The sequence below is a fragment of the Mercurialis annua genome, linkage group LG1-X, assembly GCF_937616625.2.
Source record: "Mercurialis annua linkage group LG1-X, ddMerAnnu1.2, whole genome shotgun sequence".
In the NCBI taxonomy this organism is placed as follows: Eukaryota; Viridiplantae; Streptophyta; class Magnoliopsida; order Malpighiales; family Euphorbiaceae; genus Mercurialis; species Mercurialis annua.
This window is the reverse complement of record NC_065570.1, coordinates 4,148,274-4,159,523: the sequence shown is the minus strand read 5'-3', so window position 1 is coordinate 4,159,523 and position 11,250 is coordinate 4,148,274. Positions and strand designations below refer to the sequence as shown.

At 31.6% G+C, this 11,250-nt stretch overlaps 1 protein-coding gene across 1 annotated transcript; it reads right to left on the bottom strand.

Moving 5' to 3' along the window:
- Nucleotides 1–13: 13 nt before the first annotated feature.
- Nucleotides 14–3,840, bottom strand: LOC126664446 (transcription factor VOZ1). The gene is made up of 5 exons (XM_050356837.2): nucleotides 3,658–3,840; nucleotides 3,070–3,349; nucleotides 2,717–2,866; nucleotides 1,078–1,600; nucleotides 14–951 (listed from the first exon to the last, which is right to left on the bottom strand). Exons 2-5 carry the CDS (start codon nucleotides 3,295–3,297, stop codon nucleotides 398–400), a joined length of 1,455 nt encoding a protein of 484 aa, XP_050212794.1. The 5' UTR covers nucleotides 3,298–3,349; nucleotides 3,658–3,840; the 3' UTR covers nucleotides 14–397.
- Nucleotides 3,841–11,250: the final 7,410 nt, after the last annotated feature.

Genomic DNA, 11,250 nt, shown 5'->3' with positions numbered 1-11,250 from the left:
ACCGAAAGAAAAATGCAAACAAGATGTGCTAAATTTGATATAATAAGTATTTACAGATTACTGAGCGAGCTGACTCAGAGGATCGTCTAAAGAAATGAAATTGTACCTAAGGAAGATCATATCTCCCATTTGCAACATATTGGAGACATAATTAGTATAATGTCTTAGAACCCCAAAAATATGTCAGTAAATTATTTTGCAGCCACCACTTTCTATTGTGGTGACTTTAATTGATTTCTAATGTTTAATACCATACCAGTCAACAAAATGGTTGATGAAAAACAACCATTTTTGTTCATTTTTGGGTTAGAATATGCTCCAGCATCAATACTACTACTAAAGCAACCATCAATAGTAAGATAGAATGCTTGTGCTTGTTTACCTATATATCCTTCCGTTAGTTTACGTAATAGTCGCCTAGATTCTCCACAAGATAGTTGTATGGCGGCCCTAGCTCGTACTCGTACGTTTCATTTGTTGGGGTCACTAGATTTGGAGCTGAATACACATTTTCTACGCCCATCTTAGTACTCATCTTTGTTCTTCCTTTAATTGATCGCTTGTTATCAGAGGGAAACTCGGCGGTGAGTCTTCCCATTTGCTTCTGCAGGTCAGCAACTGACTCGTTCGATAATTTACCCTTGGCCCCCTTTTTTCCATCGACAGCTTTCAATTCCAATCTATACAAAGCACAAGCGTCACATTTATTTATCTCGTATTCGTAAAGATGCCACTCGAAAGTGTTTAGTGGCTGTGGATCCATATAATACGATCTCTTAAGCCCTCCAAATTCGTTCATCACTTGCTTCCTTGACTCGTGCCAACCACGTCCGCTATAATCAGGCAATGACCTTTGCTTTCTATTTCCACTCTCAAATGCTCTACGCGGCTTATCAAAAAATAGCCATTCCCTGATAATCTCACCCTCAAGAACCGAAAGATCAAAGAGCTCTGTAATCACAAAACAGACAAAATTCAAACCAAATATTATATAATATTGGAGAATATGCTTTCTGAAATAAAGAAAAATGAGAAAAAAAATTGTAGATTATTCGCAAAGGTCAACAATTAGCTTACCTGGTGCATTCCATGGAGACTTTGCAGTCGCAGCTCCCTCGCATTCGGGGATACCAACATCTTTCCCTTGTGCCTTGGCGCTTAGAGCAGCAAAGAGCAGACCATCTTTCAAGCCAATGCCCCCAGGTCTTAAAACAGGATTCATTCCAGGTGGCCCTTCATTTAATGCCAAAGCATGGTGAAAACTACTGCAATAGTCTTGACACCAGTCTACCCCTCCCTGACCTGGCCTCGGACAGTCCCAAAGTGCACATTTTGGGCCTAAGAAAGCAGAAGGTGGAGGACAAATGCTTGGCAAATAGCTTGAAACATGAGGTAGACCATCCTCGGTACAAAGATCCGCGCTGTTAAATCCAGCATAGAAGTTTGATTCATAGTTTTGAGAATCAAAATGATGGAGTTCCGAGTGTAAAGATCCTTCTAAGTTGTTGACTACCATGCCATGAACCCCAGAAGGAGACTCTTTGCATTGATCAACAAACGGGAAGCTGTGATTTTGTTGTCCAGGATTCACGCCATATCCCTAACACATAGTAAAACCAGAATTTTGAGGTGAAGGAAATAATTAAATTGCACATTTAGAAAACAATTCAAGCATTTCAAAAATCTTACAAATTTAATGGCTCATGTATAAATTTTAAACTATCTAAATTATTAAACCAATTAAAAATAAAATAACATACGTGTAGCAGGCATAGAATGATTTTAAATAATTTGGATCTTGCAATCATTAGGACAGCAAGACACGTCAACTGAAAATTTTTTCGCACGCTAAACCAAGACACATTTCAGACATAATAGTAAATAAACAATCTTGAGATCAGTTCAAAAAAACAATCTGGAAATGATGTTGAGGTCCTGCAATATCTTTTTAACCTTAAATATACCAATGTAGTTTTTATTGTTTTGAAGAAGAATGATATCGAAACGAGGAACTCCAGTCTTCTCCTTTAAGACAGTATAAAATTACATTGGTATATTTAAGGTTAAAAGATATTGCATGACCTAAACATTGTGTATATCCCTTATCTTCTACACCATCTAAGTGCTACCCAAATCATCAAATTTTGCACGACACTATAATCGGTTCATACAGTCAAGCATTGCACATAGCAGGCAAGCTACCGCAGAATCACAAACATGGCATCCATGCTGAAGGACTTCCCCATTGTGCTATTGCAGTAAATTATTAACTACCAAGTACCAACTACAGTATTATTGTCAGGTTATATATTCAATCCAAGAATTTAAACTGAGGTCTAGCTCAGGATATTCCATAGAAATGACTGATATAAATAAAAGTCGGTTTATCCTTTTCATTGCCATGTCCTAATTTAAACCATTCACATGCTCAAATTTTATCTGCTTCACCTCCTCCATTCATCGGTTCTATAATCATCAAGGAAGCAAGTATTCATACTGACATATTTAGTATATGACACATCGCATACTAGCATGTAATCACATCCCGACATCTAAGAACAGAGTAACAAAATTCAACTTTGCCTGCTCCAAAAAACCAACACTTGCACAATCAAAAGAAAAAAAACTCCGAAGCAAACTTAAATTAATACTTATCAGCATTATAACGAGACAACACATAAGAAAACAGGACAAAGAACAAGAATACAAGACCCACCTCCTGAAAGACCACGTTATTCCCAGCTTGCAAACTTTGATCATTAGGCTCGGGCTTAGGTGCAGCTAACACACTAGTGGCATCATCTTCCTCCTCACAAAGTTGCAGCAACCTACATATATCCGACGAGAACGATCCAAGACTCGCACCCTGCAATAACCCCGCAAAAAACATAGTCCCAGATTACAACTTTTAACTCACAAAAGCTATATAACCCATGAATTACGATAACAAACTCAGTCATTTCGAAATACAACATGCTCATGAACATATTTTGACATAGACACGCACGTAAAGTTACAGTAATATACATGTAGTCAAAATGGGATTTTTAAAATATAGTCAATTCTAACTTGCTGCAAAGAAGAAGCTGGAGAGGGCTCATTGAGCTCAGATTTCCACTCTTTAAGCATCTGATGAACTTGCTCTTCGAGAACAGCCACGTCGACATTTCGGCTTTCTTTCCGAGCAAACTGCAGATCCAAGAACATCCCTTGCAGATCATCTACACGGTTCTTTGCCTTGTCTTTAAATAGCTTATGAGATGCTGACTTGCAATTCATCTTTGAACCCTTCCCCATTACAACCACAACAAAAAGACTCAAAGTTTCCTCTTCAATTCCAATACAAACCCTGCAAAATTAACACAATTAAATGATTTTGACAAAAAAACTAAAATTTTAGACCTTTAAAAACAAAAACTTTGTCTAAAACATATGCAAACAGATTAACTTCACACTACTACATATTTTGATACACCAGATGTTAATAATTTAAATTAAAATAAGCAAAAAAAAACAACAAACAAGCAAAAGTAACACAATCACTAGATTTTCTTGTTTTTTTTTTTGGAAATTATATAAAAGAAGCTAAATATTTATTCAATTATTACAACATTAAAGCAAAGAAAATAAAAAAAGAAGTGTGATTAAAGAACTTACAGATGAGGTTTGAGTGTTGGAATCTGGAACTGGGGAGAGCAAGATATAAACAACACGGAGTGGTGTTAAATTTGGAAGAAAAATAAAGTTTTAATATTCCCACACAGCACAAAAGCAAATATGCTCCTTCTTCACTAGAAAAAAAAATAAAATCTAAGTTTCTAAACAGTATAGTAATCTTATTTTGGTGACTGAAAAAACATATCTCCATTTTCTTAACAGAAATGTGAGAAGGGTAATTATGATAAAACTTTCTTGAATTCAAAAAATTAAAAAAATAATACTTTCTTTATTTTTTTTTAACGGAAATGAAATTGAGGTATCAAATAATTTAAATATGAGTATTAAACCATTGAAGAAATTAACAGAAATTTCTAATTATTACTGAAATTAAAAATGTTTGTTTGATTTTCAAACATAAGTTATTAAACTTTGAATTATAATATGTATGTGGGTGTTATAATAATAAGTCATTAAACTTTGAATTATAATATGTATGTGGGTGTTATAATAATTTAATTCAAAAATAATATAAGAAGTAATTAAACATAGACTATACTTTTTTACATGTTGTTTAGTTCGATAAAATAGTGTAACAATAAAAGTAAGCACGGGTGTGTGTAAGAACCAAATCTAATTTGACTCGATGTAATATTAATAAAATAAATTTTTAATTTAATTTGATTTCTAACCTAAATTTTTTTAGATTTAACATAAAATAATCTAATGTAATCAAATTGAAAATTTGACTAAACCAACAAGTTCAATTTAGTTTAAATTTTTTAATTAATTTAAAAAATAAATATTTTAATTTAATTCGGTTTAAAATATCTTTTAGAAATAAAAACTTATTAAATTTCTATATCTTTTAATGCATAATATTAAATATTTTAAACAAAAATAAAAGAAAATATGAAAATAAATATTGCATTCATCTCTAATTGATATGCAATTTTATTATTTTTAGTTTCAACGTTATGAATCAACTTTATTTTTGACAAAAAAAAATTACAAAAAAAAAAATTAACAATCATATATCCTTAGTAAATTGTATTTGTATCCTCAAATGAAAATTTTTGTTTCCTATTTTACCATAAAATACCCTAATAAAAAATAAATTACTAATATGTTATTTATATATATCTAAAACATTTAAATAATAATAATTGTGTTTCGCCAAATAATTTATCATTGTGGAGTAGAGAGAGCAATATTTTATTTTTATTAACTTTTAAAAAATTAGTTTATGTTATACTATTACTTTTTGAAAAAAGAATTGAATTATTCATCTATTTTTATTTTTTATTTTAAATACATTTAACAAGGATGATATAGATAGATTGTTTAAATTTTTGAGAAAAATTTTGAAGGCATCTTTTCTAAAACTTTAATTACAGCAGTACCCACGTTTTAAAAATAATTACATCGCATATTTTTTTATTTTTCAAATTATATTTTTAATTTTAAAAACATCCTTTCTGGTGTGTTTTTTATTTTTGTTGGTGTTTTTATGGTGTAATTACCATGTATTTATATTGCTTTTATAGTATATTTATGGTGTATTTACGGTGAGTAAACGCTGGGTAAAAAAAATTGTAAAAAAATTATAATTACTTTATGAAAGTCGGATACCTAGTTTGAGGATAATGAACTGTCACGACCCAATTTATTGAGCCAAGACCGGCGCTAGGGAATGGGAGTGGTTGCTCCGAAACCCGTAGCAAGCCTAACACTGTCATAAATTTTTCGCGATTAAAACATATTACTATATATAATACATTATCAGAAATCTTCTTTAAATAATATAATTCAATTATTAAAACATCGTATTTCTTTTCTGAAAACATTCGCGAACAAATTCTTAGAAACCAGGGTCTTACCGAGCGATATCTCATATCCAGCCCCGCCCTGTTTCTGATCACAAACATAACCAATTCCTCTTAAGGCAATTGGTACACAATTCAAACAGATAAAACGTCATCTTAATAAACAACTTATTTATAAAATTATACCAGAGTTTACTTTTCAAATACCGTTTGAAATTAAATCATAAATCTTATACTGACACCTACTGACTACTGCAGCTCTATAAAAACTCGCACTTTGTGTAAGCCAAAAGGGCTGCCGACACAAAGGAGATAGTCTGTCTGATCCGACTCCGGTAACCTGAAAGGAAACACTGTGAGGGGGTCAGTATTTTGGAAAATACTGAGTGAGCTTGCAAGTTACTAACAGTATTAATATAAAAATATAACATCGCATCTTAAGAAAACGATAATATAAAACATATAAACACGTATTTGATCCGTACGAAACTAATATCCTAGCATGCGACACATCTCTCGAATAATCATATATCATTCAACCCAATCGTAAATATCAATTGCGAGTCCAACTCGCTGGTGGCCCAGCCACTAGATACGGGGACTTCCAGGCTACACCGTAGCCGAGTTCACTCTCGTATCGAAATCATATACCCAATCGTAAAATTCATATTCATCAACAGCTCCCAGCTGTGTCAAGTCATTTCTCAATGCAAACATACTAGACTGACTCGATACTGGTGATCACACAGCCTATTGACACCCAATAGGTAGCTAGTTTCTTCGGATCGCATACTAGTTCTCGTATATAGAAATTAAGAAAGCATATAACCTTTCAGTCATTTATATAACATGCGATGCGTATAAACAGTATATGTATATCTATGCAAAATAACTTTATATATATAATACACGAAAGTAAATTTGCCACTCACAATGACCGCTATCCAAAACTGCATTATTATAATCCCGCAAGCGTAAGCTCCATGCGTTGTCCAATCACGTGCCCACTCCAGCTAAATGGCTTGGTAGCTTGTCGGTACGTCAGCTACTTATTCGAATAATCTGTACGTTTAATTTATAAACGTTGACTTAGTATCAAAACCCTAAGTTATAAACTTAGGTTAACATAATCGTATTTCAAATACGATTCTTAACTTTGATAATCTCTTAATCACACTTCTCTTTTAAACGTCCTAGTCTACGTTTTGATATTCAATCGAATCACGATTGATGACACGACTTGAAATTGTTTGAAATCGAGTTTCCGCGTCGCGTCAGGGCCCAGAAAGCCCAATTCAGGAATCCTCTCGGCGAAGGACTGCACGTTCGTGCAGCAGTGTACTGCACGTTCGTGACTGCACGTTCGTGCAGTACGCTGCACGTTCGTGTGCTCCACGTTCGTGTAGTGTCCTACACGAACGTGTGCTGCACGTTCGTGCAGTCTGCTACACGAACGTGTGCTGCACGTTCGTGCAGTCTGCTACACGAACGTGTGCTGCACGTTCGTGCAGTCTGCTACACGAACGTGTACTGCACGTTCGTGCAGCAAACGGCTGCCGATGTGCAGCTCCGGGGTTCATTCCCCGGGCCAATTCCGACGTGCTTAAACGTCCAAAATCGATTCTAGCACGATTTCCATTAATAACCATCTCAAATATCATCAAAAACGCCAATAGAAACGCGATTACGATTCGTTTAATTCGTTAAAACGAAATAACCCTTATCTATCAATTCTCATAATAAAAACGTCAAGCTTACCTCGATTTGAAGCTTACCGATGATAGAGAATCGAATTCTGAACGAATCGATATAAAGAACTCGCGATTTGAGCGAGAAACGGCGAAACGGCGGCGGAACGTATCGATCGCCATTTCCTTCTTCTGTAACCTTCTGCTCCTTCTTCTTCTTTTCTTAATTCATTTGGTTTCCTTAATATATCATGGCTAATTAGCCACTTTGATCCTTCATTTCTTTAACTCAAACCAATTCTCTTTTAAACTTTCTAATTTAACCAAATGGTTAAATTATTCTTTTAACTCAATTACTTTCGTATTATTTATATTCATATAAATAATACTAACTCAAAATTATTATTTTCCGTCAATAATCTTTTAATTACTATTCTCGAGACTTAATTGGCTAATTTACACTTTAGCCCTTAAACTTCTCAAAAGCGACAATTTAGCCCAAAACGCATCCGCGTCCAAATTTTAAAAGGTCTCCGATTGACCCAAAACTTTTACCACATATACTATAAAACATTTCGCGGACCTTGGCGAAATAATATCCCTTCGGGTTTTATATGGTTAAATTACCATTTTAGTCCCTGTACTTTATTTTGCGACTTTCTTAATATTTTTTTTCTTTTCCAATTCTAATTCCAACTCTAGAACTGAAATATAATATTAAATCTTTCGCAATAATCCTTTCGAGTCCGTCCTGCTAAAATTTAATATTTATCCTAATCTCTCGGAAATCTTTCTGATATCGCCACTCTAGCGACTTAACACTGGACACGTGGTCCAATTAAATACTTAAATATTTTGGGGTATTACATGAACCCTATTTTAATAGACATAAGAAATTAATTGTGTATCGCTCTTTCTCTAAATTTTTACTCTTCTTTAAAAAAAATCATCTTCATCTTTTAAAGGGTGGAAGAAGATGGTGATGCGATTTCAATCAGAAAATCATCTTCCATCCACCCACCACATTATCCTAATTTGATCAGCAGTTTAGGACAAACACAAATATTAAGAAATTTAGTAAATTTATATAAAATAAATAATTTCATAAAAACATACCGCACTTATCATTATTTAATGTAATGTCGACTTTGCCTCTTAGTGGTGTTTGCTCTCTTTTTAGTAGTATAATCAAGGCTTAAATGCACCAAAAATCACCAACTTTTGCGTGTTTTTGGTATTTAATATAATTTTTTAATTTTGGCAAAAAAATACATGAACTTTTAAAATTTGCAATTAAAGACACGGGCTCCATTTTGGATGTAAAACGAGACCGTTTTAAATTGAAACGGTGCCGTTTTGGATGTAAAATTGCACTATTTTTCAAAGGAAACACACACGTGCTCTTAATTGCAAAATTTTAAAAATTCATGTACTTTTTTGCCAAAATTAAAAAATTGTGTTAAATATCAAAAACACGTGAAAATTGGTGATTTTTGGTGCATTTAAACCTATGATCAATAAGGTATCTATGTTATTTTATCGTTTAAACAATAAATGACTGCCTATAATTTCGAACAAAGAAAAGTAAGAACAGTGTCTATCAATTTATGACGAAGGGAGTAGTTTTTAGTCTTTGATTTTATAGATCTCTGTAATATTTATCAGATACAAATTTTATTGTGTGTTTGAATAATTCCTTTTTTTAAGTTTATAGGTTGATTTGATCATTCAAAAAAAATTAATGATTGTTCGGACGTTAGATTCAAATTTTTGTAGATCTAAGAATTTTAAAAGTTTAACAATCTAACTTTTTTAAAATCTAACTGAAAATGATTATCGAAAAATAATTATTTTCAACAGATCAAGTGGGTCGGCGGTCTAATCAGAAGATAAAAACAAAATATCTTATACCAGCATAACCTTGTTCATCGTTGAGCCAATATAGCTAAATTCATGCCTAGATTTTGCTTACTTTCGATTTTTTATATATATTTTAATTTTTTTTAATCTTTGTTAGATCAAAATTTGAAAAGTCATATATTTAATTTTATTTTATAATTTTCACTATTTATATTTTAATTTTGGGATAATTTCAAACTACCCTATTTTGAAAACTTAATTATAAGATTTTTGTCTATGTTTTGCTAATTTCACCGGATATCCAATTTTTAAAAATAATTTTAAAAATAGTCCTTTTTTTAACTCATGCCTCGATCGAGAACATGCATGCCTCGATCGAGAACATGCATGCCTCGATTGAGAAATGTTTTAATTTTAAAACAGAATCATAAAAATACTATAAATACTTTATAAACACATTATAAAAAATACACTATAAAAACCTGTCTCGATCGAGACATGTCCTGTCTCGATCGAGACATTGCCCTGTTCGATTGAGACATTATAAAAAAAAATTAAAATTAAAAAAAAATATAAGATGTAAAAGGATCAAAAAATCAGATACATGTCAAATTAAGTTTCAAAGATATTATATAGATGATCCCTTTAATTTTCATGATTGAGGCCATAAAATTTTATTAGGCCTAGTGTATTAGATGTTTATATTATACACCATTCACCATCAAATTTTAATACAAATACTCTATTAATTAAATGAATATAAATTTCTTATTAATTCATTTAGATGTCAAGAATCTACCAAGTTTATTATTTGCATTACGACTTGTTATAAAATTAAGTTATCAAAGCATAATTTCCAAATATCAAATTTTTTATTTATAAATAATTACTCGGGGTTTTGAGACTAAACATTGATTAACGTTATATCATTTTACATTTCAACTTTACACTATTATAATTCAGGATAATAATATAGCATGGGCATGCTCCATGAAGTGGTTAGCTTTTCTCATATAAGAAAGGCAAAAAAAAAAGTACTTTTTTTGGCGATTTAATCTCATACTTTGAAATTTGCATTGCACATTTCAACATTTTAATTTTTTGGCATTTTGCAATCTATAATTGTTTTCACCAAATATAAAGGTATAAAATATATACAAAACGACAGTGTTTTATATGAAACGATGACGGCTGCAAACTATAAAATGCTAAAAAATTGAAAGATTGAAATGCTTGATATAAGTTTTAAAAGATGGAATAACTCGCTATAATAATAAAAAATTGGATCTAATATATAAAATTTCCTATAAAAATGATAGTAATATAATGAGGATTAAATCTACACCGAAGAATTCAATAGCTAAACTCAAGGTGATAGATACTAGAGATATCTTAACTATCGCTATATTTCATTTTGGTTATCGAATTTTGATTTTTTTTCCAATTTAGATGAAAAACTTTTTTTTTCAATATGGTTACAAAATTAAGTTGAACAAAGGGTCAACGCGCCCCCTGAACTTGTGACTCGAGGTCATCTAACCCAATTTATACTTTTTTGAAAAATTACCCCCAAAATTTTTAATTTTTGGGTCAAATAACCCCATAATTGTATTTTTAAAACATATAAAATACAAATCGGAGGTGAGGGATGTAAAAAGTAATTAAATACTTCCCTAATTGTTATGATATAATTATACTAAATCTATTTTTTGAAATAATAATATAGATTATAGGGTTATTTGACCCAAAAATGAAGAGTTTTGCGGTTAGTTGCTCAAAAAAGTATAAATTAGGTTAGATGACCCCGTGTTACAAGTTTAGGGGGCGCGTTGACCCTTTGATCAAATTCAGTTACTACGCCATTTTTTTGGCCTAAAAACCTCGGTTGAAATAATTTTAAAGTTTAGTAACCAAAATAAAAAAAAAAATCAATATTCGGTAACCAAAATGAAATATAGTGATAGTTTGAGTATCTCCAATTTCTGTTACCCGATATAAACTCATGTAAATGTAATATTTCCTCTTGCCATTTTGTGTCCATAAAATTTCAGGCCGAATGGAATTACCCTTTTTTTAATGATCAGAAAAGAATGTTATTTTTATATCATTAATAAGTTTTGTTTAATCATCAGCATAATAAATTTGATATACTATAAATTAATGGATAAAATTAATAATGTAGTTGACTATTTTATACTCAAGGCAGGAATAAAGGATAT

Coding starts and splice junctions, on each gene's coding strand:
- LOC126664446 (XM_050356837.2), bottom strand. CDS start 3,297: ATGGGGAAGGGTTCAAAGATGAATTGCAAGTCAGCATCTCATAAGCTA. Junction 2,867..3,069: donor CAGCTTCTTCTTTGCAGCAA/GTTAGAATTGAC, acceptor GGGTTATTGCAG/GGTGCGAGTCTTGGATCGTT. Junction 952..1,077: donor GTCTCCATGGAATGCACCAG/GTAAGCTAATTG, acceptor TTGTGATTACAG/AGCTCTTTGATCTTTCGGTT.